Below are 27659 nucleotides of genomic sequence, written 5' to 3'. Positions count from 1 at the left end.
CAAAGGGTAGAAAAAAAACTCACTGGGACCAGAGTAGTAGATTAAAGACAAAGAGAGTGACAGAGATAGACACTGAGAGAGGGGGTGCAAGACAGAGAAAGAGAGAAGAGAGAGAAAGAAAGAGAGAAAGGGAAAGTAAGGAAAGGGACAAAGTAAGAAAGAGTAATAATTGGAGCAAGAAAGTGGGAGAGAGAGAGAGACAAAGAGAGTAACAGAGAAAGAGGAGAAAATGAGAGACGGAGAGATAGTTAGAGGGAGAAAGAAGAAAGAGAAACAGCAAAAACAGAAATGAAGGGAAAGAAAATATAGAAAGACACAGAAACAGAGAGAGAGAAAAAGAGACAGAGAAAGAAATCAAGAGAATGAGAGCGAGAGAGAAAAAACTGGGAAAGAAAGATAATATAAAAAGAAAGGGAAAGAAAGAGAAACAAGAGAGAAGAAATAGTGAGGCAGAGAGGGAGGGAGAGAAAGAGCAAGTAAATAGAAAGGCAGAAGGAGAAAAAATAGAGATAATGTGAGAAAGAAGTAGAGACTCAGAAGGTGAGAGAAAATGAAATAGAGAGAGGAAAAGAATAGTGACAAAGAGGGAGAAAAAGCGCAAGAGAGGAAAGATAGATTGAGTAAGAGTAAAAGAAAGCGATAGAAAGAGGGAGTGCAAAAGAGTGTAAGAAAGAGGGAAAGAGAGTGAAAGAAAGATATACAGCTCTAATTGCTTTGTGAGTGGTGCCTGGCGGACATATTTGAAACTACAAGTCATTTTACAGTTGTGCTTCTCTAAGCGTATACTGTACTCGTGGGCCAGATAACAACCCATGCTACCACTTGTTTCACACATTTGGAGTACAGACGACACAGTAAGATCTTGTCACATGATCACACTATTTTAAATCACAGTACCAGATTAAGAAACGAAAAAGAAGAAAGTGATTACAAATCGGTATCAAATTTTGTTTCACTTTTTCTCAGTTAGATGGAAGCATTGCAAGTGAAAACCTTTCTGAATACGTGCGTCCATGCGTTTGGTTGTATCTTTCAGGACAACAGAATTACTTCCCACAATGCCTGTATGCAGTTCATTACAACTAAATGACTTACTACAAGACCTTTCCTCTCATTCAATTCAAAATCTTGTGCACTTCGTAAAAACTTTGCGAGTCAACAATACAATAACTGTATTTCAGTAGTATCCAAAATTTTCGTACCCACGACTGGTTTAATGTCTGTTAATCTTCAATCATACCAATCAACAATGTGGTACCATGACTAAAAATAGTGTGATCATAAGCTAAAGCGTTTTCATGTGTCGTCTGTATACCCAGTGATATAGTGGATAGGACCCAGGGCACTCCCTATTGCGATCTAGGCTTGATTCCCAATGTATCCAATGTTATGCAAATGTTATTAGTAATAGAATTCTTATTGATTAATCAATGGCCGGATACGTAATTATTTTTGTGTGTGTACTCTAAGCCCTTACTGTAGTTTAAATTCCACACTCCTTATAGTCGGATGCGCCCTATATTGTTTATATATATATATATATCACAAAAGATTGTTTTTCAAAGGTACACCTTATAATCTGGTGCACCTTATATGGTTGGTTGCTTTCCCACTAAGAATAATCACATAAGTGAAACGAAGCAATAAAAAGGTGGGTTGTTGCTTTAAAAAAGCTTGAAACTAAAATCGAAAATGACCCTTGTGGTCTTTAGTGCAGTGCTTCACAGCACATACACATTTTCACATGAGTCAGTGGAGGAGGGTGTTTTCGTCTCCGGTAATGATAAGGTTTGCTAAAAGCAAATCGCCAAATTCAGACTCGGTCTGAAATAGCTCGAATAAACCGTAGGGGGAAATCCAACAATGTCGATAAGAACTGTATTTTGTTTTAATATTTTTCCAAGTATTTGTACAATGAAACAAACTGAAGTCACATGAATCCGAAATGAGAGTCATACCACTGAGTAAAATTTAGAAGCCATTTTACGATGATCTTCAGGCAGCAAGCCTGAATAAAGAACAAAGGATGGCATCCTGATACAATCATTAAATTGCATCGTCTGTGCTAATTGGCAAATTTGTCCTAAAAAAAAATGGTTGCCAGTTTCGTATCCAACTAAACCAGAAGAGGTATTAGTACTGGTAGTAACTAACACAGATCACACATACTCCCACTTGTGTATTTTCCAAAGCAAAACAGCAGGACCGATAAAACAGAATTAAAGACAGAGACATAAAAAAAACAAGGTTCTGGCTTTAATGAGATATAAAATCAATGAAGTGGCAACTTGAATCTCTTGCATTGCTCTGCTTTTCTTGGCCTTCGCACCTTCGGCCTGTTAATGTGAAAAGATTTACAAAAGAAGCAGAGCAGTGCTCAGGGCGTCTGGGTAGCGACTCCGTAAGAAAAGAGTCCAAGGACTTGAATGAGGCATGTGTAAACAACACATCTCTATGTTAAGTGGCTGTGTTAACAGTCATGACATTTAACATACCCGGCACAAACCTCTTTAAGTCAGTCTGTTGACAGCTAGATTTTAAAAAAATACACAAGTTGAATTTCTTTACAGTCCTAGAGAACACGAATAGAGTTTTCACTCCACCAGTTTTGTCTGTGACACCGTTTACTGTGGAATAACAGGCACTATATTGATCTTGGGCTAATTATGGAATCAGCAAAAAATACACTTAATAATACATGTCTGTTTAACCATTATCATTGAGTCATCATATTCTTTGTGGATGATTGATTGCATACATTTCTGTAAATAAATTGTCGATTTTGCATCATTGTGTATTGTATCGAGACTCCGATAAAGGTCTGATATCTGCCACATAGATTTGATCACATTTAATCCAGAATCCCCTATTAATGCTCTCATATATAAGCAGACTTGAAAAATATTAAAAATTGTATTTCAGAATGGATAGAGAATGGGAAATCTTAAAAGTGCCATTTTTAGGTTGGAAGTGGTTCGTGGACAATGTCATCACTTTAAAGAACCGCAAACAACAAAGTAGCAATCATTAATACGTTTATTGTATAAAATCCGCATGAATATGACTATTTAATATTTGTAACAATTAATAGATTTGGTGATTCAAATGTGAATAGTGATGGTCAACTCAAGTTAAATAAAGCACTTGAGAAATTGATGAATTGCTTTAGATGGCACTCTGTTTAAATATGCACTGGAAATGTATTGAACTAGCCTTTGTATTTAAACAAAGAGAACTATATCAAAGAGTAAAAATGAACATATCTGGAGTTTTTTTTCACAGTTTTCATAGAAAATGCATATTTTGTATTTTGCTTTAAATCGGCGTGTTAAACTACGTATGATTTTTTGTTTTTGATAGATCTGAATAAGCATTCTATTCCAGTTCACGCACTCTTACATTGAGAAGCGTCTAAATATGGGTGGTAGTAAAGAATGGTGAATCTGATGTACAAGTAGTTAGCTTTATTGATATTGCTCATGGACAACTCAAACTAAAACAGCACAGGACGAAAACTCAGGCCAGGGATTTCAACCAGAATCAACTCGAGAAACTAGAATTGTCCACAAATAAACTTGATGCCCAAATTGGATTTGAATGAAAAAAAAAACAGTAAAAACAGGATACATAATTCCTATTGATATCTGATCAAATAATATCGGTACCGGACCATAAGTGGTCTCCAGTATCAAAGTCATATCAGAAGTGAAAAAGCCAAGTCACCTGGGCGCCTTTTCAAAAACGTTTGATAATGGAAAATGATATAGTTTCTGTAGGAGGAACTACATGACGCAAACATCCATACCATTTTTCAATTAATGTAGATATATACAGTACATATAAGTACTAAAACAAATAAATTGTTATAAATTCAAATAAGCTTTTAATAGTGCTCTGAAACCTTTGACTAAATCTTTCACTTTCACATGACTAATAAGTGTGGTATTCCTTTGTTGTCTCCCAAAGTCACGCAACACAATGTTTGAATTGTCTTACTTTGCAAACAGTAGAGTCAGACGTTAAATGCAACCAGGGTCTCATTTACAATGGTTGGGGCAATCAGTAAACATGCTTTACCATAATGCTATATAAAGTCTACTTGTGTACAACTAGTCCTGGTCTTAAATATAGTAGCGTTTAGCTATATTAGGTCGCCTCCAGTTTTGCTGATGTTTGCATTACTATGTTTTAATAAACTCGTTATATAGAATACGATCAATCTATCGGAAACGCGGCGCTAAGAAGCTTAGGAAAATCGGAGTTCGCGTTCACGTTAAGGGGAGTGAGACACTGGTGTTGTCTGCTTGCATCGACATTTCAGTCCAAGGTAGTCACAAAGGGGTGGGGGGTTGGTTCAAGGGAAAAAAAAACAGTAAATGCGAATGTGAAAAATATTAGCAACAACCCTCACACCTGCTCCAGTTTGCAGTCTGTACTGCGAACAGTGCAGAGTGGGCTTCCTGCTTCAAATCAGAAGGCTTCAAATCAGAAGGCACGGGGTGGGTAGCACCAGAGACTTAAGGCAGTTCGGCTGTTGCCCGGTATTGTGCTGAATAATCGGCGCGTCAATAAAAAAATACGCCGATACCGATATCCGTCAAATATCGGTGCAGATAATCGGCCCGCCCGATAATTAGTCGACCTCTCTTTATATATGGTTTGTGTTGCCTTTCTTATATGGCTTATATAAAGCTTTTAACTTTTTTGCTGCCTTAAACATATGTTTTTTGGGTCCAACATGGCTCTTTCAACATTGTCCACCAATGCATTAACAAAGTAATCCATAGAACACTATAACTAAAAAGCAGAGTTTTGTTTTTCTTTTTGTGTTCCCAACAGAAATTTTTGTAAAAAAACAGCCACCACAGACTGTGGTTTTGGTCGCTTAAACTCAACACCAGTGACCAACCAGAATGCACTGGGCTCTTCGTTGTCTGAGTAGACGCCTTCTCGGAAATAGATACGCTCAGCAGGCAGCTAAAGAGGAACGTTCGAAACCATCACTATTTACCAGTCCAAAAGATAAAAATCATCTGCTGGAAAACTATGAAAGTGCCAGTTTTTGCAAATAAAACAGACTTTTTGAGAGCCATCTGATTCGTCCATTTGTAAAACTTTTAAAAACGAGAGCAAAATGACAGGACAAAGCACAGATGCTGAATATAAAAAAAAAGAGAAAATAATTGGAAAAACTTGACCAAGAAATGACAAGTTCTCTAAATATAGACAAATAGAGCCGTCTTTCTTGACAACATGTTATAGGTTAGACTAAAGAAAATATAATGCCAAAATCACACACGACATATTAACTGCCACTCAACGACAATTTACTTACTCAAATCCCTTCACATCTGCCAGGACATGTGAGCACACGTGTCAAACTCACGGCCCCCGGGCCAAATGTTACGCGCCAAGTCATTTTATGTGGACCTCGAGAGCTTAAATTGTCCGGGCGTCTAAAAATAAACGGGTCAAAAGACTACTCCGACCAAAAACTACTATTCCCACAAAGCCTGTCGACTATGATATCTATTAAGTGACGACTCAGCGCCTTGTCAGTATATCCGTATCGATGAGTGGAATTGAGAAAAAAATGATCCTAAAAATGTCCCCAAAATTGTTGTTTTCTTGTTATACAATGATACATCTACATAGGACATTTCTTCCCAGATCATGCTCGTGTTTGGAATTGCTCATATCTAGAAATGCTTATATCTCGAGTGAATTTTCCCGATACGAAATATTTGAAAACCGAATCATTCGTTCTCGTCCTCCGAAAAATAATCCAAGTAAACACAAAATAGCAGTAGGCCCGTCTTCCTGATTATAAAAAACACATTCAATTAGTTCTTGAACATAAAAATACAGTTACAAGAAAAAAGAAATGATAATAAATTGACTTTACTGCCCTGAAGTCTTGAGGGTAATGTCTGGTAACTTGGATTTTATCTCGCATGTCGGGTAAAATTTTTGCTCCTAAGACAGCTTATATTTCAGATTTCTCGTAGCTTGTATGTAGAGGTATAACTGTATTTGATTTGATAACATATTATATATGTGATATGACATGTTTTCAATGCAACATTAACGTTTGCGACTTGAATAAATGAAAATGAATTACATGAAGGAGTAGTTACATTTATTTTACACACCACACATTTACATTTAGTGACATTTACGAGTTACATCAGGCCCTTTGCAGACAGCCATCTCTCTGATTTGGCCCTCGAGGAAAACGAGTTTGACACCTCTAGTCTAGCAGTGAGGGGAAGGTGACGCCCCTAGGAGTGTGATGGATCTTCTTACAAAAGCAGTAACTATTTCTGGAGCAGTTAACACCAGAACCGACTCAATGATGCTTTCATTTCTCCTTTTGGACTGTAAGCGCACCCCTTTTGGCGGGTCACAAAACAAGCGACGTTACGGTCTATAATTTGACCGGCAAAACATCGGCAGCGGGTAACAGACTTGCCGATGCATTCGAGGTGTTCATGAACATTGGACGTTTTAGCTAACGAGTTTGAGGCCGGTCACCTTTAGGCCGCGAGGTGTTGAGAGTAAATGATGGAATGACAGCAATGCATCATTGCTTAAAAGGTCATGCCTAGCTCAGATCCCAGTTAGTGACATTTTTATTCATACGATGAATCAGGAATTTTTAACTGTCATCAACATTAGCTGGGTACAGCGTTATGTACACGTATGCTATTCATCCAGGCGTCCATTTTCTTGTAGCAGTTGTCCTCATTAGGATTGCAGATGAGCTAGAACCGATCGATGCTGATTAAAGTGACACGCTGTGTACACGCTGGACTAGTCGCGGGTCAATACTTTTACTATTTAATTATCTTAAGTCCCACCGTTTGTAAAAAAAAAAAAAAGGAAACTGGTAATTTGAGCAATGACATAAAAAAATATGTTGGCAAAACACCTGACTTATTTGCCCCCCAATTTTTTCTATTTTATGATTTTTTGGAAGATCTTTTTTGTAGAATTTGAAAATACTTTTCTGGCATCAGTCAAATAAGATGATCCTACTAATAAATTACCTTATTTTAATAAAATATATTAAAGAAAATTGAATGAGCTAAATTATCTGTCAAAACAGTAAAGAAAACGGATTTTATCAAGTATTTTAGGAAATAGCTATATACAGGCCAAAAAAATGATGTGGACTTACTCAAGTTATGTTAAAAGTAGAAGAAGATATCGGTCCTGGGCCCTGACCTGACCCGAACTGAATCTCAGGTCGAGTTCGGGCTTAAAATATCAATTTTTAAGTCGGGCTGGTCGGGCTTCTCTTTCCCACCATTTTTCCTTCATGGAGGATCTACATAGCACGCACTTACCTTCACTCCAGTAATTATTGAGATTAAAAAAAGTTCTTAACTATCAGTTTATCTCCAAATCACAAAATCCAAAGAAATTTTTGTCCTAGGTTATGAGGTAAAAGATGCGCAGCTTCCTCCCTCTACCTCCCTCACATCAGATGTATTTTCTGCATCTAGCCAAAAGCTGACAAGCTTTACAAATTTTCTTCTGAGACGCGTACTTCGTCACCAAACCGTTCATTTAGGTGCTGCACTTGGAGTGCACACTTGATTTGAGGGACTCGGCCCCAAGTAAACCCCAAGCTGCGTAATTCAGCAAAATGCACAGTTCAGGGCTGAAGTATGCACAGCCGGAGTAAAGTTTCTTGTTTGATTTGGGCTCGTTTATCAAATCAAGCTAATCTTTTGGGTTTGGGTCTGGTTCGGGTTTATATACCCGCGACTTGGGTCAGGCTACATTTTTTTAGGCCCGATCTTACCTCTAGTTAAAAGTAACACCAAGCAATTTTTTTTACTCATGGGATTAATGTTATACTGTAAGCGGAGGAACAGTGTGTTGTTAATGTAGCTAGCATCGCTGGCATTTAGCAGCAATAGTGTTATCTACTAGCGGTCTAAAAATTGATTTTTACATTTGTGATTAACTAACTACTGAGATTAATCACAAATATACATGTAAATGCCTTGATAACAATGCTACTAAGATGGCTGAAGTAAGAATAAATCAACTCATCTATTCCTAGACAAAATGCTTCAATCTGAAAGTCTCCCCCTTGTTGTCTACTCAGTAGCTTCCGACCTAAAATATGCATAACAGCTTCTTTATAAACTGCCTGGGGAGAATGAAAAAAGAAAACAGTTTGTTTCCTGCACCACATGACAAATCTGATGAGCACAGGAATGTATGCTCTTTCCATATGCATGGCAGTAAGCAGGCTCTTTGAGCAAGATATGAAGCGAAAGAGGAAAACCTGAAGACGAGAAGGCCACGGGAAGAGGTAGATAAAAAATGAAAGAGAAAATGTCAGGGAGGAGGGAAACAAAAACAGCAAAGAAATGACAAAAAGCCTTCTGCCACAAAGTGCTTCCTTGTGTCAAATAAGCCTCCGGGTAGGGGAAAGCAGGCCACGATGCCAGGCAGGCTATTGAATAAAGCAAAGCTTGCACAAATGGCTTGACATATGTGTTCCCTTCTGCATCAAGGTTAAGACTAGACCAAATTGTGCATAACAGACAAGAGTTTAGTAAAAGCCAAAACTGTCCGGGGCGACAGGTTTTCCAAGGGGCAAAGAGCTGGCGTGCAAGAGGCCTTGCCTGGCTCCCATCAGAGTACAGCACATCTTTTACAATGGCAATCAATTAACCGTAGTTGATTCGGCTAATTGTTCTAACCTCCCAGTTTCCAGATGTTATTGCAATTTTGCATCAGCCTGGTTACTGTCACAACTGTCAACAAACTAAGGCTAAGCTCAATGGATAATTGTGAAGATAAGTGGTTAGGAAAATAGACGGGCAAAAAGCAGAATAAGGTTATGTTACTCAGCCAGTAGTAGTTATCATCAAAGGCAACAACATGTAACAAGTTGAGAAAAACTAACGAATCATCCTGATCTTAAATGATGGGAGAACAGGGACCTGCTTTTGATAAGAGGGGCAGAGCGATGAATAATAAATCACAATTAATAATCTTCAATAAAACAACCTCGCAGACAATAATCAGCCGCCTGAGAGAAATGACAGCATCCGGGAGATCTTCCTGCCCGGCACGGGAAGTAATTAGGCAATGTAATGCATTATATGCCTGCTGCTAAACGTAAAGGAGATGTACAACCAGCAGAGAGTGAGAAAAAAACAGAAACATGTAAAACAATGACTGTTCTATGTTGATATTAATTTGAGTGAGTCACACACATTTAGTGGTTAGTAGTGTGCATGGACTGAGTTAAGCGTCACGCTGTCACCATAGGCATTAAAGCCTCAAAGGTCAGCAAAGCCTTTTGGGGGCTCAATGTGTGGAATCAGAGGTGGAGTGCATAGTTTTAGTTATGGTTGCCCACATTGGTCTAAAGAGAGGGAATGAAAGGGGGTCCATATGACAGACAAGGGAAGTCGGGTTGAGGATTAAAGACCAGGCATGGCAGGCATGATCATTACCTCAATGCAGTCTTAAATCTAAATTAACCAGGATTTAACTCTCATACAAGACCTCTAATCTGCTCCAGGGGGAAAGTAGAGCTTCAGGATGACCGCAAGAGCTAAAAACAGCACAAGACAACATTATTTCTGAATGATCAGTGTCTGTACTTTTTTAAAATAACAAATGGCTTTAAGATAACATTCCAAAAGCAGGAAAGACGGCCCGATTCACAGTAGACACACACAAAGGCCAAATTATAACTACTGTAGCTGAAGGTCATATATGCAGCTTAGTAATTCTACCACTTAAGGGAACTGATGGAAAAAGCCTGAAATGACGTACATAAAACTGGAAATTCACGAAGATGACAGAGGGAATACAAAGAGAAAATGAATATTGGAGAGATTAATCTCGCAGTAGTGCATCACAAAAGCGGTACAGTACAAAAAAGTACAGAGAGCCCCAATAAGCTCCTTGTCCACCTTAGCTGGAAAGTAACTAACTGGATGACTCAAAGGATCTCCATTCAAATCAACATATGATGTACTAATGCATCATCTATGAAATACAACTGATACCATTAATCTTTAGCATGCCGTAATCTAAAAAGCCGTTCAAGCCCCCAGTGATGACCAGGTAGTGACCTCTGAGCTCCAGCATCATGTTTTTATCCAAGTGCTGCCGATGATACATATAAAGTGCCATGTAACTCTGCAGAATCGGTTCAAATTAAACCCCCTCGTGTGTAAGCGGAGTAGTGAGAATGTAATGGCATTAATGCCAACATTAATGTGCTTATCGCCTTAGCTAAATGTCCTGTTGTGTCGTGCAAAAAGCTCAGCGGCATCCATTTGAAAAACATTTTCTCAAGTCAGAAAAAAACAAATACCACACTGCGCAGTTACCGTCAATCTGTGACCTACATAACGTGTTCTCTGTCTAGGCGATTTGCATATATTACAATTACAACCCCCATTCTGCGTATTGAGACTAGAACAAGAAAAAAAAATGAAAAAGCAAGGGGGCACTAGTTTGCATTGCTGCCGTGATAGCCAGAAGCAATGCCCAGTTCAATACATGTGTGAAATTAAACATGTATGAAGAGCCTTTGTCATTAAAACATGCTCAAGTGTTTGAGATAAAAACGATGCCTGGCAGAGTGGTTGTACAGAAAGAACGGCCAGGGGAATAAAAAAAATGCCACAACCTTCTCGTCGACATATAAATCAATGACAAAAACACACTTTTATAATATATAATCCACTGACACAATAGGTAATCCGAAATAACCTCAATTCTTTGGCTAAACTACGGTTTGACAGATTAAGATTATAGTTTAGTATTTTAGATTTGATTGAATTCAACAAGGAAAGATTTGCCCTCTGCACTGTTGGAACACAACCAGAGTTTTTAACAAAACCTTTTTTCAGGTTCAAAAGCTGAATGGCAACAAAGCGCATTTCCATGTCTGTGCCTCTGACATCAGAGCGCTGGTACCAACCTGCTGGAGATGTGGTTGTAAAACAGCCCTGAGTCACTGATGCTCTGAGATAGCCCAGAACGCAACACCTGAGCCCGATGTATCTCCATTTTGTCCAACAGCTGGATGTGAAAAAGTCTCGCTGATACATGTACCCAGTTCAAAATCTCAGTGAAAGCATTCCTAATCCACTGATAAAAACCTCTTTGTAGGCACTTTAAAAAAAGACAAAAAGACTGGAATCGTCCAAAAGAAGCATACGCCAAGGAAGAGATAGATGTCCATCCGGTAACATAAAAACAGCGGCATGGATGAAGTCATTGACTGGCCTGATGTCGCGCTAAAACCGCATGTGGATGTGTGAGTGCCTCTCATTGAAACTGTGTTATTGTCATTGCATTAACCCAGGGGAGATTACCTCTTACCCCTCACAAACAGCTCTTAATGCCTCCCCCCCTCGCATCCAGAGATTGGCATTTCACAACACTGTTTTTTAAGGGTAAACCAGAGAGAAAATCATGAGAGGATATGCTCAATATTTTTCCCAGAGATGTGAGTGGAGTATGGTTATTCCTACACTGTATGCATTTGTTAATATATGTTGACATTGTAATAATAATCCCCAATCCATTCAACAAATTAACAACCAATGTTGCCAGAGCGACACTATTGTTAAATTAGTTCCAAATGGACACTTATCGACTAGCGTGGCCTAGACCTCAGAGGTCAGTCATAGCAGAGAAAAGAGGCATACTAATTGTCAATTAACACGCAGTAATAATTGATTACCTATCAGACTTAATTACGGTCTTTGGCTTAGAGTGCAATGATTGGCTGAAAGAAACCAAGAGGTCGGACTATCTTGTAGTCCGGATTTGTTTTAAATGTAGCGTATCGCAAGGTATCTTTTTTAGCAGGTAGGAAAAATGGACAAGTTTATTAGAAATGTATTCTGAAAGAGGGTCGAGCCAGGGAAAACTTGGGACAGACCGGGTGAATGTCAACAAGCACTGTGTTTTAACAAGAAAGTTGCACTGTGAGGAAGGGACACGGACACCAGCGTGTTACATTCCAGTCCTCCACCACACGACCCTTAAGGAGAAATTAATTGCCCAGCCCTGCCCTTCTCCTATAAACGCCTGGTACCTTTTGAAGCCGAAGATATAAACAACCCGAGCAAATGTACAAGCTAACACTGGAGGTGTGCGGGGTAAACTGAATGACAATGTCACCATGGCGACAATATCAAAAATATGGTCATTACCACAGTCTGAATTGTGAGTGTGTAAAATCACAGAGAGTGATTGTAAGAGTACGTTTAATGCTCAAATTGCACAATGTCTGACCATTTCCTGTTTCTGCACTATGATGTCTATGTTTGCACCAATGCATATGCTGACTATTTTTGCACTATGATGACTTTGCACCAAATGCAATATTGCACAACCGTTACGATACCAACGTTATCACGACAACCCTGTATGTAACATCCCACATGCCGACATTTCTTGTGTAAATACCATGTAAATTATAACTATAGCCTTATCCCCCTTGTCTTATAACATTATCTTCTCTGTTCCTTTATCTTCTTGCTCATACCTCACTATGAATGTGTAAAACTGGAGTGTCATGCCCAATTTCGTTGTCACAATATGTTAGCCCATTTGTAGCAATGACAATAAAGGTATATTCTATTCTATTCTATTCTATTCTAAGAGAGCAGAAAAAACTCGCAGATTTTCTCAAAAGGGCATTTTGCAAATACGTTTGGGGGGGACTAAGATTAATCTGCAAATTAATTTTGGAATAGCATACAAAATACTAAAGGGACTTCCCCCGTGCTACACATATTCCTGTCCTGGTGAAGCGCCATGGTCCCAGTTATGGACACACGCAATGTATAGATTCACGCAACCCTCCCCCACCTCGTCTCTGGCACACTCCACTCCTTCCTTAGCATACTAATCCTGATCCTTAAAGGGATAGGCTGCTTCATTCAGGGAAGAAATACTTCCGAGATCACATGTATTGCAAAGCGCATGCAAAATCTATTAATCCTTATTGTAGCACTTGTCCTGAATGAGTTAAAGTCAATCCCCGGTGACTTTGGGTAAAATAAACTAGTGAAGCCTGGGATGGTCTTTAACAAACACTGGAAACATAAACAAACAACTCCTAAAGCTCATCTAGACAGAAATTTAGAGTCACTAATGAAACCTAATATGCATGTTTTTGGAACTTGGAAAAACAGTCTTGTACAGAGCCCTGTGTTTAGTGTTACTGACATGAAAAACAAACAAAAAGCGAGATCACTGGGTCAAGAGACTGAACATTGATTGGACCTGGCATTAGATGACAAAAGTGCAGACAGTGATGCACATATCTGAAACAATGTCATGGCTTCCCACACATCTGTGCTTGGAACATCCACCAATCGCATCACAATCTGCCAAGGTCCCGATATCACGGCGTCATCTGGCTCTGTAGTCGTACTCATTCGGCCGCAGAGCGATTAAGCGCTCTCTATCCTGCACTTCCTGTACTGACTTTCTCACACTAGCATGCAACTCAGATGGGAGCGATCCCGCGAGGCTCTCTGAACAGCTGACGGAGGTAAGTCAGGCAAAGGACTGAGTCAATAGAACAAAACGGAGCTGGGCTAAAACAATCAACATCAAAACAGCAGTGACCAAGATTATATAGAAAAGGCAAGAAAACAAGCAGGACTTTTTACTTTTTAAACAATCCATAACTGTCGCAAGACAGAATTGAATCCAGGGAACATTTTGTGGTCACGCGTCTAAAAGTCAGAGGCAGAAACCGAAACATTCCAAAGCCATCTTTTATCTCACTCAAATACTGAAGCAAAAACAAGGTCCTCCTACCCAAAATCATCCAAGGAATACATGTCGCCGGCCGTCGGGTCCTTGCAACAAATGACGGAGGGACGTATCAAAGAGGAGATTACGGAGGAGAGGCTGAGGCGTTAATCTGAGAGGAAAGAGCGACACTCATGCTGCCGGCGTCAAAGCTTCTCGTCCTCACATCTTCCAAAGAGCCGAGTGAGCATGAGACGTCTCTAGGAGGACACTCGCGATGGAACTAAGGCAATGCGAGCCAAAGAGAGGGAGAGAAAGTGAGTGGGAGGGAGGAAAAAAAAAGAGAAAAGGAAAGAACATGTGACTGGCAAACACCAGTCACCTCGTTCTATTGGTTTGCGAGGAACGCTGACTTTCTGCCTCCGGGGAATCATTTGTACCGCATAGACTTAACTGCATTCAGCATATGTGAATTATATCACACACAACCGGTTTTTGGTCTACTTAATTACAGAGAGCTCATAAATTCCCACACTTTTGGTAGGAACTTCCGGTGAAGAGTGACCTATTTATTACAAAAGCTTTAAGTTATGATTCATTTTATCGTCTTTATACTGAACAGGAATCAAGTGGTTTGTACACAGACTTCCTACACTTAAGCCAAGACATTTCTAATGCCTTTTGAAAATAAATTTAAGACCAAGTCGACAGAAAAAAAAATAATAAAAACCTACAAAACAAAAAAATAAGTTTATATTTCTTGCTACACAATACATTGTGCCTTGTACACATTGCCTGGCACATATTTTAGCCACGGAGATAAACATTCGTTGGACAGCCACTTCTCATTGAACTTGCACTTACTTATTGTCCAAAGTAAACGTCTCTGTCCGAAGTTGCTATATGTATTGTGGGTAGACTTATGACATGAATCTGCTCTGAAAGGCACGACTGAAACCACATCGCCGTTTTGACAGTTCCGTTATTGTGGTCAAGGGATGATGCCACGAAAGTAAATCGGTGATTTGTTTTAAAAAATAAAATAAAATTACAAAATGTTACAAAACCTTCTTAGTTAAAATAAAATATAACCCTTATAAATGTGTTCAAATTTTTAAGACCTTTGAAAATTGGATGCAAGACATTTTAATTCAGATTAAGGCCTTATTTTGAGAATAATAAAGCTTTTTCAAGGATCTGCGGGAACCCTGGTGCAGATCATACTATACTTCAACAGATTCAACACTTCAAATGTTATCGTATAATTGATAATTCCGGGTCTGTTTTCCACTCCCAAAAATATAAGGAGAAATTTCAATTTATATAGAACATATACACAGCTGAAACCAAGTACACAACTTGGCAAAATTATGAATAGAACAAGAAATTTAAAACAGTCAGTAGAAACCATGCCCCATTGAGGCATTAAAAAACATTTAGCTAAACCAAAGTTCTCTTTTCTTCTGTAATTACATTCCAGCAGATGGTTGTTTTTGGCCGGTATTATGAGAAAATAGGTGGTTTATTTCAAATATGTCTGGGGCAAAATAATAAGCTTCTTTGATGGTGTGATGAAGTATTGGTATGAACCATGTAGTCCACTAAAAATACTACTGAAATGACAAAAGCGGTCAGGAGAGGAAAATAAATTAAATTAACTGTAGTAATTAATTCACAGGACACATTGTTTTTAACTTATGAAATATGTTATAAATAAATGTGTGTTAGGTAGAGTTTGGTTTTAAAATCAAAATTGTCCAGAGTTGACATATAAAATCAAACTGTTTTTTTTTTGTGTGCGGGGGTTTGGTCTTATAGCCCAGCTCTAGTATTGTTTATGTAAATATAGATTACATGATATGTATATTAAAGTTTCTAGGGTAATCCCTCGCGTATCGCAGGCGTTACGTTCCAAAAAGAACCAATGATGGGTAAAATCCGAGAAGCAGAAACCTTTTATTTGTTTTTACAATTATATAATTAGATACTGTTTCATACAGTGAAACCCAAGAACAAACCAATAATTGGTTTAACAGATTAAGGTACTGTATACTGTACCTACTGTAGGCATTTTTTGGGGATAAATATCTAGTCTCTTAGGGACCGTTTAGCCAATCAGAATGCAGAACACAATGCATGAAGAAAATACATGAAGCAGCAAGACCATGAAAGATAAACCACATTTTAATGAGGAATTACCGTATATTTAGTAGGAAAATTGAACTTCACGTCATCCAAGTAACTTCACTGAAAAGTGTTTCCAATTGTACATAAAGATCTCTCACTTAACTTCAAATACCATTTACTTCGTAAATGCCAAATCCCACCCCACAAACAATCTCCTGAAACACCAGTTTATACTAATACTGACTTGTCAAGGGAAGAACTGGGGCAGGATCCGTAAGAGAGACTTACAAGTCAGCGTTTTACATACATCTTGCTGAAACTTCGACCTTTTTCTACTGTGAGTCGGTCAAACCTGCATTACTAGAACTGAGTCGGACGCCTCGCTTTTTGACCTCTCGCACCCCTTTTCAAGGCACATTCGCACTTAGGATGGAAGCACAACGAAAGCATCCAGCCAGACAAGAACATAGAAGCGCCACAGCACAATAAAAGCACTCTGCCTAAAAATAACTCTTGTGTTTCATTGCCACAAAGGAAGCAGCCATGTTGAAAAACTGAACGACGACTTGAATTGTTCTCGTCTTTGGATTTGGAAAGAACAACCATTATAAACAAACAATTCAGTTCAACTGTGCAGACATATAAAACTTTTGTATACTGTGTAAAACTATGAAAGGACTATTAACACATTCAACCACAGTCCATCCTTGACTTATGAGTGATACTAGTTTTTAAATATATGTATTCTATTGTTTATTAAGCAAAAAAGCTTGTTTACACAAGGCTGTGGGATACACTGTAAATTCCGGACTACAAAGCACACCTGATAAAAGGTCACAAGCGCAAATTTCATTCGCTTCTTCGTACAAGCCGCACCAGATTTTAAGCAGCAGGCTTAAACAGCCATAAAAGAGAAATAACTCATTTACATGACTTACATTTTAAACTCAACATGGCTGCAGTTGTATCCCTTATGCGAACGGATGATATTGTGAGCTTTTTCTGCTCCAGTCACCTGACTATGGTCTGCTGAATGCGTGGGAGATCGCTCTCCAGGGCAGAGTTTGTTCTAACACCCTTTGTCGTTTGAAGGGACGAAGTGAGAGGCCAGCAGTAGAGTGACAACAAATGTGTTAACACGCTCGGGTTGGACCTTAACGGTCTACTGCTGAACTTTTCCATTTAGTGCTCATTAGCTAGCTAACTATGACCAGGCACACCCAACAGACTTCAACACAGCATGCCTCTGCACCACACACTGAGTTTTGCTAACCTTATCGACCGACATAATGCCAGACATCCACAGTCTGTGTATATAAAGCCTACATCAGAGCTACACGGCTAAACACGAAGCTTTAAAGCACATGTGTCAAACTCATGGCCCACCGGCTTAATATGGCCCTCCACATCATTTTTGTGCTTGACCAAAACCTATATTTCCCATAATGCTTGACGACAACGATATCTGCAAAGTGACAGCTCAGTGCCACGACACACCAGAATATCAATATTGATCTGTGGAATTGAGAAATAAATGATACCTTAAGAGTCCAAGAAGATTTTGTTATTCTGTTATACAGTGATACCTCCACGGACGCAGGTAGTGGCTCAGGAGGTAGAGTGTGAAGCACACTGTAAAGCGCTTTGGGAAGTCTTGACTTGAAAAGCGCTATATAAATGCAGATCATTTCCTTTCAGACGACATTAATTCATTCCCGTATGGTGCAGGTATTTAAAATTGCTCATACAATGAGCAAATTTTACAGACACGAAATAACTTAAAATCAAATAATTTGTTCCCGGCCTATCAAAAGCATCCAAGTTAATGCTAAATAACTATAAAAGACATCTGCATGATCTTTAAAAATACATTTAAATAGTAATCTTTGTAAATCTAATCTAAACGACTTTATAAATCCCATATTTTGTGCGTGTGTGTGTGTGTGTGATTTATATGCTTAGAAACGGCTGAACCGGTTTTCGTGAAAGTTTACACAGTTGTACTTTAGGCCTCAGCGAGTGTTATTAGCTAGGTTTCGTGTCAAGGTACCACCAATAAATATCAACAAAGTCGATAAACATATGCTTTGGGGTCTTTAATGCCCTTTGGTGGCCAAGTTGTGTAAAGCAACTCCCGACCACCGACCAATCCCAACAACCAAATCCAATCTTTTATTGCTCCAGCAATACTGGGTCATTTTGCTTGTTAAACATAAAAATACAGTAATAAGATAATAAAATTACTTTTAAGTTCCAGTCTCTAGTCCCAACGTCTGAATTCTCGTAACTGGGATTTTCTCTCGCATGTCAGGAAAATCTTTTGCTCGGAAGACATCTCAAATCTCTCGTCGCTCGTATGTAGATGTATCACTGTATTTAATGTATGGCACATTACCGTATTCTCCGGACAATAAGTCTCTCAGGAGTATGAGTCACAACAACCAAAAACTGCATAATTAAGAAAGGAAAAAACATGTATAAGTCCCAATTTTAGGGGTAATTTAACTGATGAAATCCAACACCAAAGACATACATGTCATCTTGAAAGGCAATTTCAAACAAAATGGAGAACCGGGTATACGAACGTTACACGTACGCGCATAACTTAGACATGCACGTCAGTAACGACGTTACATATGAAGAGTTATTCAGATAACTCTAGCATACTTATCCAACCAACAGCTGCACTCCAAATCACAAAATACAATGAAATATTCATCCGCAATGTCACTTTTACCGGTAAACAACACCTCCAAGATGATAAACCGCTTCACGCCATTTTTTTCGGGTTCGAAAAATGTCCACCACAACAGGGCAATGTTGAAATTATCAACACAGGCCTAGAGCGCCCTCTTGCAGTTTAGTGTGAAAATAACATGTGAAGTGATAAACAGTACCGGTAATAAAACATTAAAACTCGATGATATAGTAATGTGTTAAAAATTTCACATAGAGGTCTCACCGGAGTATCAATCGCACTACCAGCCAAACTGAAAAAATTAAAAAACCCGGAGACATATAGTCCGGAAACAATGGTATATACCTGAAATGACGTTTTACTTTTTCAATGCAACTGTAATTTTGTTGATTGAATACTTCATAACTTCAGAGTTGCTTTACATGAAGGAGTAGTTACATGTATTTTACATTCCAATTATGAAATGAAATGATCTGCATTTATATAGCGCTTTTCAAGTCAAGACTTCCCAAAGCGCTTTACAGTGTGCTTCACATTTCCCAATAGCGGCCGTGCAGCCATGTAAGGCGCTAACCTGCTTATTGCGGGTATTAGGGGTTCAGTGTCTTACCCAATGACACTTCGACATGTAACACGGTGGAGCCGGGAATCGAACCTGCGAGCTCTCTACTTTCTGAGCCACTGCCGCCCCGAATTACACTTTGTTATACATTTATAAGTATCGTCAGGCCCTTTGAGTGCAGCCATTACTGTGAAAACCACAGCTGTAAAGCATTCAAGTGCACTGTGCGCATGAGTAAAACCTTGCAAGAGTCAGACTACAGGCAAGAGACTCGTAAAAATATGTAGAACTCAGAGGACTGAAGGTTTTTGGTCCCCTGTTACTCTGCATAACAACATAAGTATTCAGGCGGCTGTGAACACTGAACCAATGTGTTTTGACACATTGCTTTTGATTAACTTTTAACACCTTTGGTTTTAACAGTGTCTAGATTGGACATAGTCACGTTGGGCTAAAATAGCACTAGTTATCTCTATTTAGCTAGTTTTTGTTGTCGTTTTTTTTAAGAATAATAAAATTTCAACTATGATTTGTTATTAGGTGGTCTACCCTTTTTTACTTGAAGTATATTACACTAACAGTACAAAACTCTCGAGTGTTATTGATAGCGGCAGAAACAATAAGTTATGTCATGGTATAAAAATGGCTAACCAACTTTGATGTATGGAGACCCTCAGCACAGGGGTCAAAACAACACGCGAGAGCTCTTTACCATAAATAGAAGTTCTGGGGACCCGAGTTGGAGCTTTAGGGGGCCTGAGCTTTAATCTGCATAGCAACATAAGATAGCTCAGTGGTACCCAACCTTCTTTGTGAAGCAGTTAATTGTTTGACGTATATAAAATATAGAAATAATAGGATATCACGCCTGATTTGTATGGTAGGCTTCAATTATTTAGGGATACAAATATAAAACTATATATGAATAAATAATGGTTTATAAGGAAACAACCCGTAAATATACAGACAAAAACATAAAACAGAAATAAATACACTATGAATAAATGCCAAAAATGCTGGCGTATAAGCCAAAATTAGAACTATAAAATACAATACTAAAATAAGGGGGTCGGCTTATTTGCGCATTAAAAATGATCACAAGGGGGCGTAAGAATGGTATTTCCACCCAAACTACCCGATAACCCAAGCTCCTCCTTCGCCTGATCTCTTCTTCTTGTTCAGTCAATCGCCACCGTCCTGATTGTGTTTGACAGGGACCACATCTTATTTGATTGTGATCTAGTGTGTTATATTGCCTATTTATCCAATAATGAATGGCTTTAAACCGTTTTATTTTTATTATCAGTATGTTAATTTTTATTATCTAATCATTTGAATAATTATGCTGTTTTACGTTTTATTAGAATTTTGGGTATGTATTTTTAGTATGTGGCTTTTTTAAAGCAGTATCAGAGGGCCAGTTTATATGAGATGATGGCTTATATGGGAAAACATCACGGTTTATGGATAGTTTAACCGCCTGGGTTGTGGGGCAACATTTGGCACGCAACCCTGGACAGCTCTCTCCACTGCTGACTGTTCCTGGCCAGAGTTTGGGATTTGGCAAAGTGGGCACAAGTCCATTGTTGTCTGCCCAGTTCTTTTTCTTTTATCCTCTCCTTCTCCCCCCTTTGGACAGTGCAGAATAATCTCAACCATTCCTGATGATCTTGTGACTCATATACGGTCAGGGTTGGGTAGGGTTACTTTTAACTTGATAACTTTCAATTACTTTTGGATTACTCTAATACCAAATATGCTAATAAAAGACAAAAGAAACTAAATATGAAATAAAATTACTAAATTTTGTGCAGGCTTGGGGAGTAACGGAATACATGGAACGGCAAAAATGATGTTGGCAAGCTGTTTGGATTTATTTTCATTTTGTTTCTGTCGCATTTTATGTTAGTTTTGCCGGGGATCAAAGAGATCAAAGTCAGGAGAGAAAGCTTACCACGTGTTGTGAGTCATAATTTTATTCATATTTAGTTTTTTTGTCTTTTATTAGCATATTTGGTATTGGAGTAATCCAAAAGTAATTGAAGGTAATCAAGTTAAAGTAACCCTACCCAACCCTGTATACGGTGACCAAAATTATGGTAAGTGACCGAGTAACAATTCTTTTTGCCTTAAATCCTCTTTTAAGGATTTTCTTCTCACATGTTTATCCTGGAGTGCCATGTCTAATTTCATTGTAAACAATGTCCAACAAGCTTGTATGAAAAGACAATTATAATTTTAGTTCTCTTAAATAATTAAATAATGATACCTGAATCAATTTATAATCTTCTTTCAAAACGTCATTTAAACACCTTACGTACCCCCTGGAATCTAAACACCCCATTTAGGAACCACTGAGCAAGAGTACCGAGCGTTACTCACACTCAAATTTAGAATGAAGCAAACCAGAAGATGAGCTTGGTGAGTATGTCATCGAGGAGGCAAAGAATAAATAAAAATAGGGGGCCCGGGTGGGCGAGGGGTCTACTTAACCTGCCTAGCAACCCCCAGAATAAACACCTCCTCCTTCATCTTTCTTCTTCTCGCTCGCCTGCAGCTACCAGCATACCACATGATGCACAGTCAGTGATGCTGTCGTTGCCATGACTACAGTGTGCTTTTAAACATATACCTGTCAACTTGTATGTTATTTTTTAGTTTTTTTTATCATTTCAAATTGTGTAGGCCGTACAAACAATTTTTGAATGGAATAAATAAATAAAATAAATAAACTTTTTTTTAGCTCGATCTCGTGTAGCCCATTTTAGCCACTTGGTTATTGTTAGAGGACGACAAAGTTATCTTAGATTACTAATATTATTGCGGTACACTTGCAGATCTTACCCTGTATAATTCAACTATAAAATTACTACAAGTGGGGAAAGAACTAAGAAGGGTACTGAATTACCATTCTCAAGGATTCTTCATTTTCCTCATGTCGAGGTTTTTGAGTTTTTCCTTGCCCTCATGTAGGTTTTAGATCAGGGGACGGTGTAATAATAGTCCGTGGTTTGCAACAATCTGTAGTATGTGCAGCCCTTTGAGACTCCTTGTAATTAAGGGCGTCACAAATAAACATGACTTGACTTGTTTATTTGGAGAATAGAATAAACAGATTATATTTGTTTTTATTCATTATCAGGGCTTTCAAACTTATTTAGCTCGGGGCCACCTGGTAGAAACAGGGGCTAGACTAGTATACTAACTAATTCAATGCCATAATGTATAATTACGTTTTCAGAAGTATTGTCCCTGAGTTTTGTTTTTGTTTTGTTTAAAAAATAACTGTTAAATAAATCACCAGGAACGGATGGATTCCCGGGGGTGTTCTACAAAAGCTTTAAGGAAGAATTAACACCAGTACTGCAGAAAGTATTTAACTATGCTCTAACAAAAGGAGATCCCCCCAAAGCATGGTCGGAAGCCATCATAACAGTCCTGCACAAAGAAGGAAAAGACCCAATATTGTGTGAAAGCTATAGACCAGTTAGTTTACTTTGTAATGATCTAAAAATTCTTACAAGCATACTTGCAAAAAGAATGCAGAAATTTATAGCGAAATTAATTAGAAATGATCAAACAGGGTTTATTCCGGGAAGGCAGGGTGCAAACAATATTAGGAGGATACTAAACATAATTACGAGCACAAAATCTAAGACCCAACCCTCGATGTTACTGAGCTTGGATGCACAAAAAGCTTTCGATGGGGTGAAATGGAGCTTCTTACATCAATCACTTATAGCTTTTGGCTTCCCTCCAATATTTGTTGAATGGGTGAAAATAATCTATAAAAATCCTAAATCTCGTCTTAGAGTAAATGGTCACTGTTCAGATTTCTTTGAAATCAAAAGAAGAGTCCGGCAAGGAGATTGTTTAAGCCCACTCTTGTTTGCAATAAGCATAGAACCACTCGCAGAATCTATTAGACAAAATGAGCAAATAAGGGGGATATTTGATGAAGGAGGAACAGAACATAAAATATCACTGTTTGCAGACGACCTGTTGGTAATGCTGGAGGAACCTTCGTTATCAATACCACCACTGTTGGAGAGCCTTAAAATATATGGAGAAGTAGCTGGGTATTCAAATAATGAGAGCAAATCAATAGCAATGATGATATCAGGAAAATGTCCAACAGATGTGATTGAAAGATTTGATTTTAAATGGACAAATAAAGGATTTAAATATTTGGGGGTGACCATTACACCACATACCACACAACTGTTTGATGCAAATTATGGAATGTTGATAAAAGAAATAAGGAAAGATTTGGAAAAATGGGAAATTTTGCCCTTAAGTCTTATCGGCAGGATAGAAACAATCAGGATGAACATATTACCAAGACTATTATTTCTGTTTCAATCCCTTCCAATTCTGATCCCGGCATCCACATTTAAAATGTTAAATAAGTTGATAGCAAAATTCCTTTGGCAAAACAAGAAACCTAGAATAAAATACAAAACCCTGTTAGCTCCTAAAGAAAAGGGGGGCCTAGACCTACCCAATATTAAATATTACTATTGGGCAGCTCAAATTAGAGCACTCATCTTGTGGATTACTACAGACAAAGATACGATATGGGTGGACATGGAGCAGCGATCTTGTCCAAATATGCCTGTGGAATCGTTACCATACATATCAGTCACGAGGTGGAAGAAATTAAAAATCCAGAATGAATGGATTAAGGGAACTATTAAAACTTGGTCAACAATACAAAAAAAATTAAAAATATCAAGATCTGTGAATAGGGCTACCAAAATAGCGAAAAATCCAGACTTTAAACCTGGGGTTATGGAGGTAGGGTTTCAAAAATGGGGCCAAAAAGGACTGATGTTGATTACCCAAGTATTGGAAGCACAGACAATGAAATCATTCGAACAACTCCAACAAGAATTTGACCTACCCAGAAATGATTTTTACAAATATTTGCAACTAAGGCATTACCTCCAGAAACACGAGGAATGGGGGAAAATATGTAAGGAGCCAACTAAGGTAGAGGAATTATTAATATCATATACAAAAGGACAATCAATAAAGGGGGTTATATCAAAACTATATAAAGCCCTGAGAATGGATCTCAGTAATGAGGACATGGCAGTTAAGGAAAAATGGGAACAAGAAACTAATGTAGCGATAAAAGACAACGAATGGGAAAAAACATTGAAAGAGGGACACAAAATAACCAACAGCCCGACATGGAGGGAGTTTGAATGGAAAGTAAAAATGCGATTCTTCTATACACCCTCTATCACTTCAAAATATAAAAATACCTCAAATCTATGCTGGCGTAACTGTGGGGGGGTCGGTGACTTTACGCATATTTTCTGGAATTGCCCTGTAATATTAAATTTTTGGAGAAGTATCCAGAGAGAAATAAAATTAATCACGGGCTGGGAGTTGCGGTTGGACCCAAAGGCTTACGTAATAGGAATTTTGCCAGAAGAATTACTATCTGGTCAACAGAAATATATACTAAGGGTAATGCTTCTGGTAGCAAAGAAAATGATCACAGTGTCCTGGCTGAAACCACAACCTCCTGACATAAAACAATGGAGAGACAAATTAAAGCAAATGTACATTATGGAAAAAATCACTGCAAGACTTCAACTGAAACTTGACCAATTTGAGAAAAGATGGAAGCCTATCACACAAATTTTACTTGATGTCTAAACACCTCCCCCTATTTATTATGTGTGTATTTTTTTTTTTTTTTTTTTTTTTTTCCTTTGGGTGTATATTTTGATTTATCAATTTTATATGTATATATATATATATATATTTCTTTTTGTATGGATTTATTGTATGAGCATTTATTCTTTTCTATTAATAGCATTTTTTGTTCTTTGTTGTTCCTTCTGTTATTTATGAATGTGTCAAGTGTATATATTTTGTGTGGATGTAAGATGGGGGAATCAAACCTCTGTCAAAATCGGTGTGAGAAATAAAAAGTTAAAAAAAAAAAAAATAAATAACTGTTATAAAGGCTTTGGCACAGTTTATCAGTAAGTATCAAGCCTCTGGGAAAGAGTTTAGTATGAAAAGAATTGCTATTAGCACTTGTGCGGCACAGTTCTGAGGTCATGAGATCGAACTATCCTGAGTTTGCGTGTTCTCTCCGTGCTTGCGTGGGTTTCCTCCGGGCACTCCGGCTTCCTCCCACATTCCAAAAACATGCATTTCAGATTAATTGGCCAGTCCGAATTGTCCGTAGGTGTGAATGAGCGAGTGAGTTGTATGTCTCTGTGTGCCCTGCGACTGGCTGGCAACCAGATCAGGGTGTCCCCTGCCCAAAGCCCGAAGATAGCTGGGATGGGCTCCAGCACCACCGTGACCCAACTGAGGATAAGCGGTGCAGATAATGGATGGATGGATCGATAGCAGGAGTGGCTTTGATCAGATCTTCGTCCACACATTGAGGAAGCCCCCACTTCTCAGTCTTGCTTCCTGTATCCAGCTATTGAGGTGTATAGGTGAAGTGAAGCAGTGTGGCGGCAAAAAAATAAATAAAAAAAAATAAGTACAGCCATGAAATTGTTCAAAGCTTATGTCTTTTTGGAAAAAAATGACGAAGTTTGGGTCAGAGAGGGATGACTTTCCGAGCACAACCGCGATCACGACAGTAACAAAATCATGTGATCAAATCATCGCAAACATTGGGCGCTGAAAAGTTTGTGCAAAGTTTATGCAACATTCACGCAAAAGTTCAGTGTTCTTTGAATCTTGCAATAAAATGTTATTTTGAAAAGCATTGTTTCGATATGGGAGGTACCATCAATACAAAAAAAAAATCACCATAGTGAAAATTCTGCTTGAAAAGGAATCCTTTCACATAAAGCCGCTTTTCTCAGTATTTGGGAAACTGAGTATTTTTTAAAAACTTAGCAATGTTCAACTATTGTTTTGTAAACAATAATAAGAGCTAGAAACATCTGTTTTTTATTCAATGAAAAATGAGGGGTAAAGCTTTCTTTTGTATGTCTATATAATAATAATAATAATAATAATTTCCTTTGTATTGTCATTCTTTGTAACAATGTACACAGAACGAAATGTCGATACACCTGACCCGTTGTAGCGAGCCGATGCAGCCGCAGCCAACAGAGGGCGCCGCCATTATACCAATTAGGTAGCTACCGAACCAACATTTCTGAAGGCTTTCAAAAATTAGTCCAAATGGAAAATAATTCATGGCACCCGCTCTGCTTATTCAAGAGAAACGTCTGGCTTTGAATAAGTTAATGTTCTATGGTTGATTAATGGTGATCAGTTTTGCAACTGGCGCTTCGCTTTGGCGACATCTAGTGGTCGTGTTTAAAACCGCAAGTCATTGTTTGACGCTCATTTTTCTCTTAAGCTTCTCTCAGCATAGGTTTTGAGACAGGTGTTCTTCATAGTCTGTCTTTGCTGTGAGTAAATAGGCGCCACGTTGCGTTTGTAGGGTTTATTATTGCTTAAATGGGGAAATTGCAATTGTTAATATGGAACCAACTGGGGCGGGGTCCAAACGTGACAATGGAAGGTTACTAAATTAAAGGAAATGGCTAAAATAGATGTGATGACAGGGAGGCAAGCGCCCCCCTTAACCCCACAACTAATCATTTATACTGTTCTTTATCGGCTATGAAAAGAATATTGAGCTTCTTTTCACTATATATTTGATCTAAAAAGAGAAAATGTGAATGGTTTTACTTGTAATGGAGACAATGTGCATCTGTCATGACGCGTCAAATAGGGCGACTGGGATTAGCTTACCTCATGTCGACGTTTTATCCACACACGACGACAAGGACGCCAATTAAAATGCTTTTGCCGCTGATAAAAAAAAATGAAGTCGAAGAAGCCCTCGTGGACGTGGGAAGAAAAAATAAACGCGTTTAAGGAGGATATGTGATGAGGCGTGCTACGGTTCAAGCTGTGTCTCCCATCCGCTTTGTGCTCCGGCGTCTCGGCTGCACACACGCGCCGCGGCGTGTCCTTAAATCCATCTTCTTGTTTTTGGTTCTCTCTTGTTCACTCGGAAAACGGCTACCGGTGGAATCCGTGGTGGTCAGCGGCCGCCGCCTCCTTCACGCCATATTTTGTTCCCCCATTCGAAGTGTTGTCGGTGGGTCGTGGGGAGCGAGGCGGAGAGATTTGGCAAGGTTACAATGCGGCGCGAGGAGGAGTCGGCTCGATGCTGCCATCTGGTGGTGGAGACAAGTATCTGCGTGGAAGCAGTTTGAAAGCACGCGGTGCCTTTTTTAAAGGGTGGACCCCCGTCTTTTGCGGTTCACTGTTCGCTGTTCTAAACCACTGAAAAACGGGAAAAAATACTGGCAAAAGGGGTTCTGTTTGAACTGCATTGAGAATAAATTGCATGAGTGACATACTCACCAAAACTACCGCTTTACACGTCAAGCCCAGTGAGTTTTTACTCACAGTACCACGTTGCCGAACATCGTTTTGGCTTAACTTCCTATAATGCTCCATTGCAACGTTGCACAACATCGTGTTCTTTTCCGCCAT

The 27659-nt window shown here is 38.7% G+C and overlaps 1 protein-coding gene across 4 annotated transcripts in view; it reads right to left on the bottom strand.

Annotated features, from left to right (window-relative positions):
* Positions 1-27343, bottom strand: part of evla (Enah/Vasp-like a) — a 49294-nt gene extending 21951 nt beyond the window's left edge. The window contains exon 1 of one of the 4 annotated variants that reach the window (XM_088353957.1): positions 26907-27343. In XM_088353957.1, coding sequence (XP_088210083.1) covers positions 26907-26911 — 5 coding nt within the window. In that variant the 5' untranslated portion in view covers positions 26912-27343. Of the gene's footprint in view, positions 1-13833; positions 14073-26906 lie in introns of those variants that run through there. The other 3 variants (XM_088353958.1, XM_088353956.1, XM_088353959.1) reach the window with 3 other exon arrangements.
* Between the last annotated feature and the right edge of the window lie 316 nt (positions 27344-27659).

Source organism: Urocampus carinirostris, chromosome 15 (genome assembly GCF_059441175.1).
Source record: "Urocampus carinirostris isolate Australia breed hairy pipefish chromosome 15, RoL_Ucar_1.0, whole genome shotgun sequence".
NCBI classification, from domain to species: domain Eukaryota; kingdom Metazoa; phylum Chordata; class Actinopteri; order Syngnathiformes; family Syngnathidae; genus Urocampus; species Urocampus carinirostris.
This window is presented reverse-complemented; position numbering and strand designations above follow the sequence as displayed.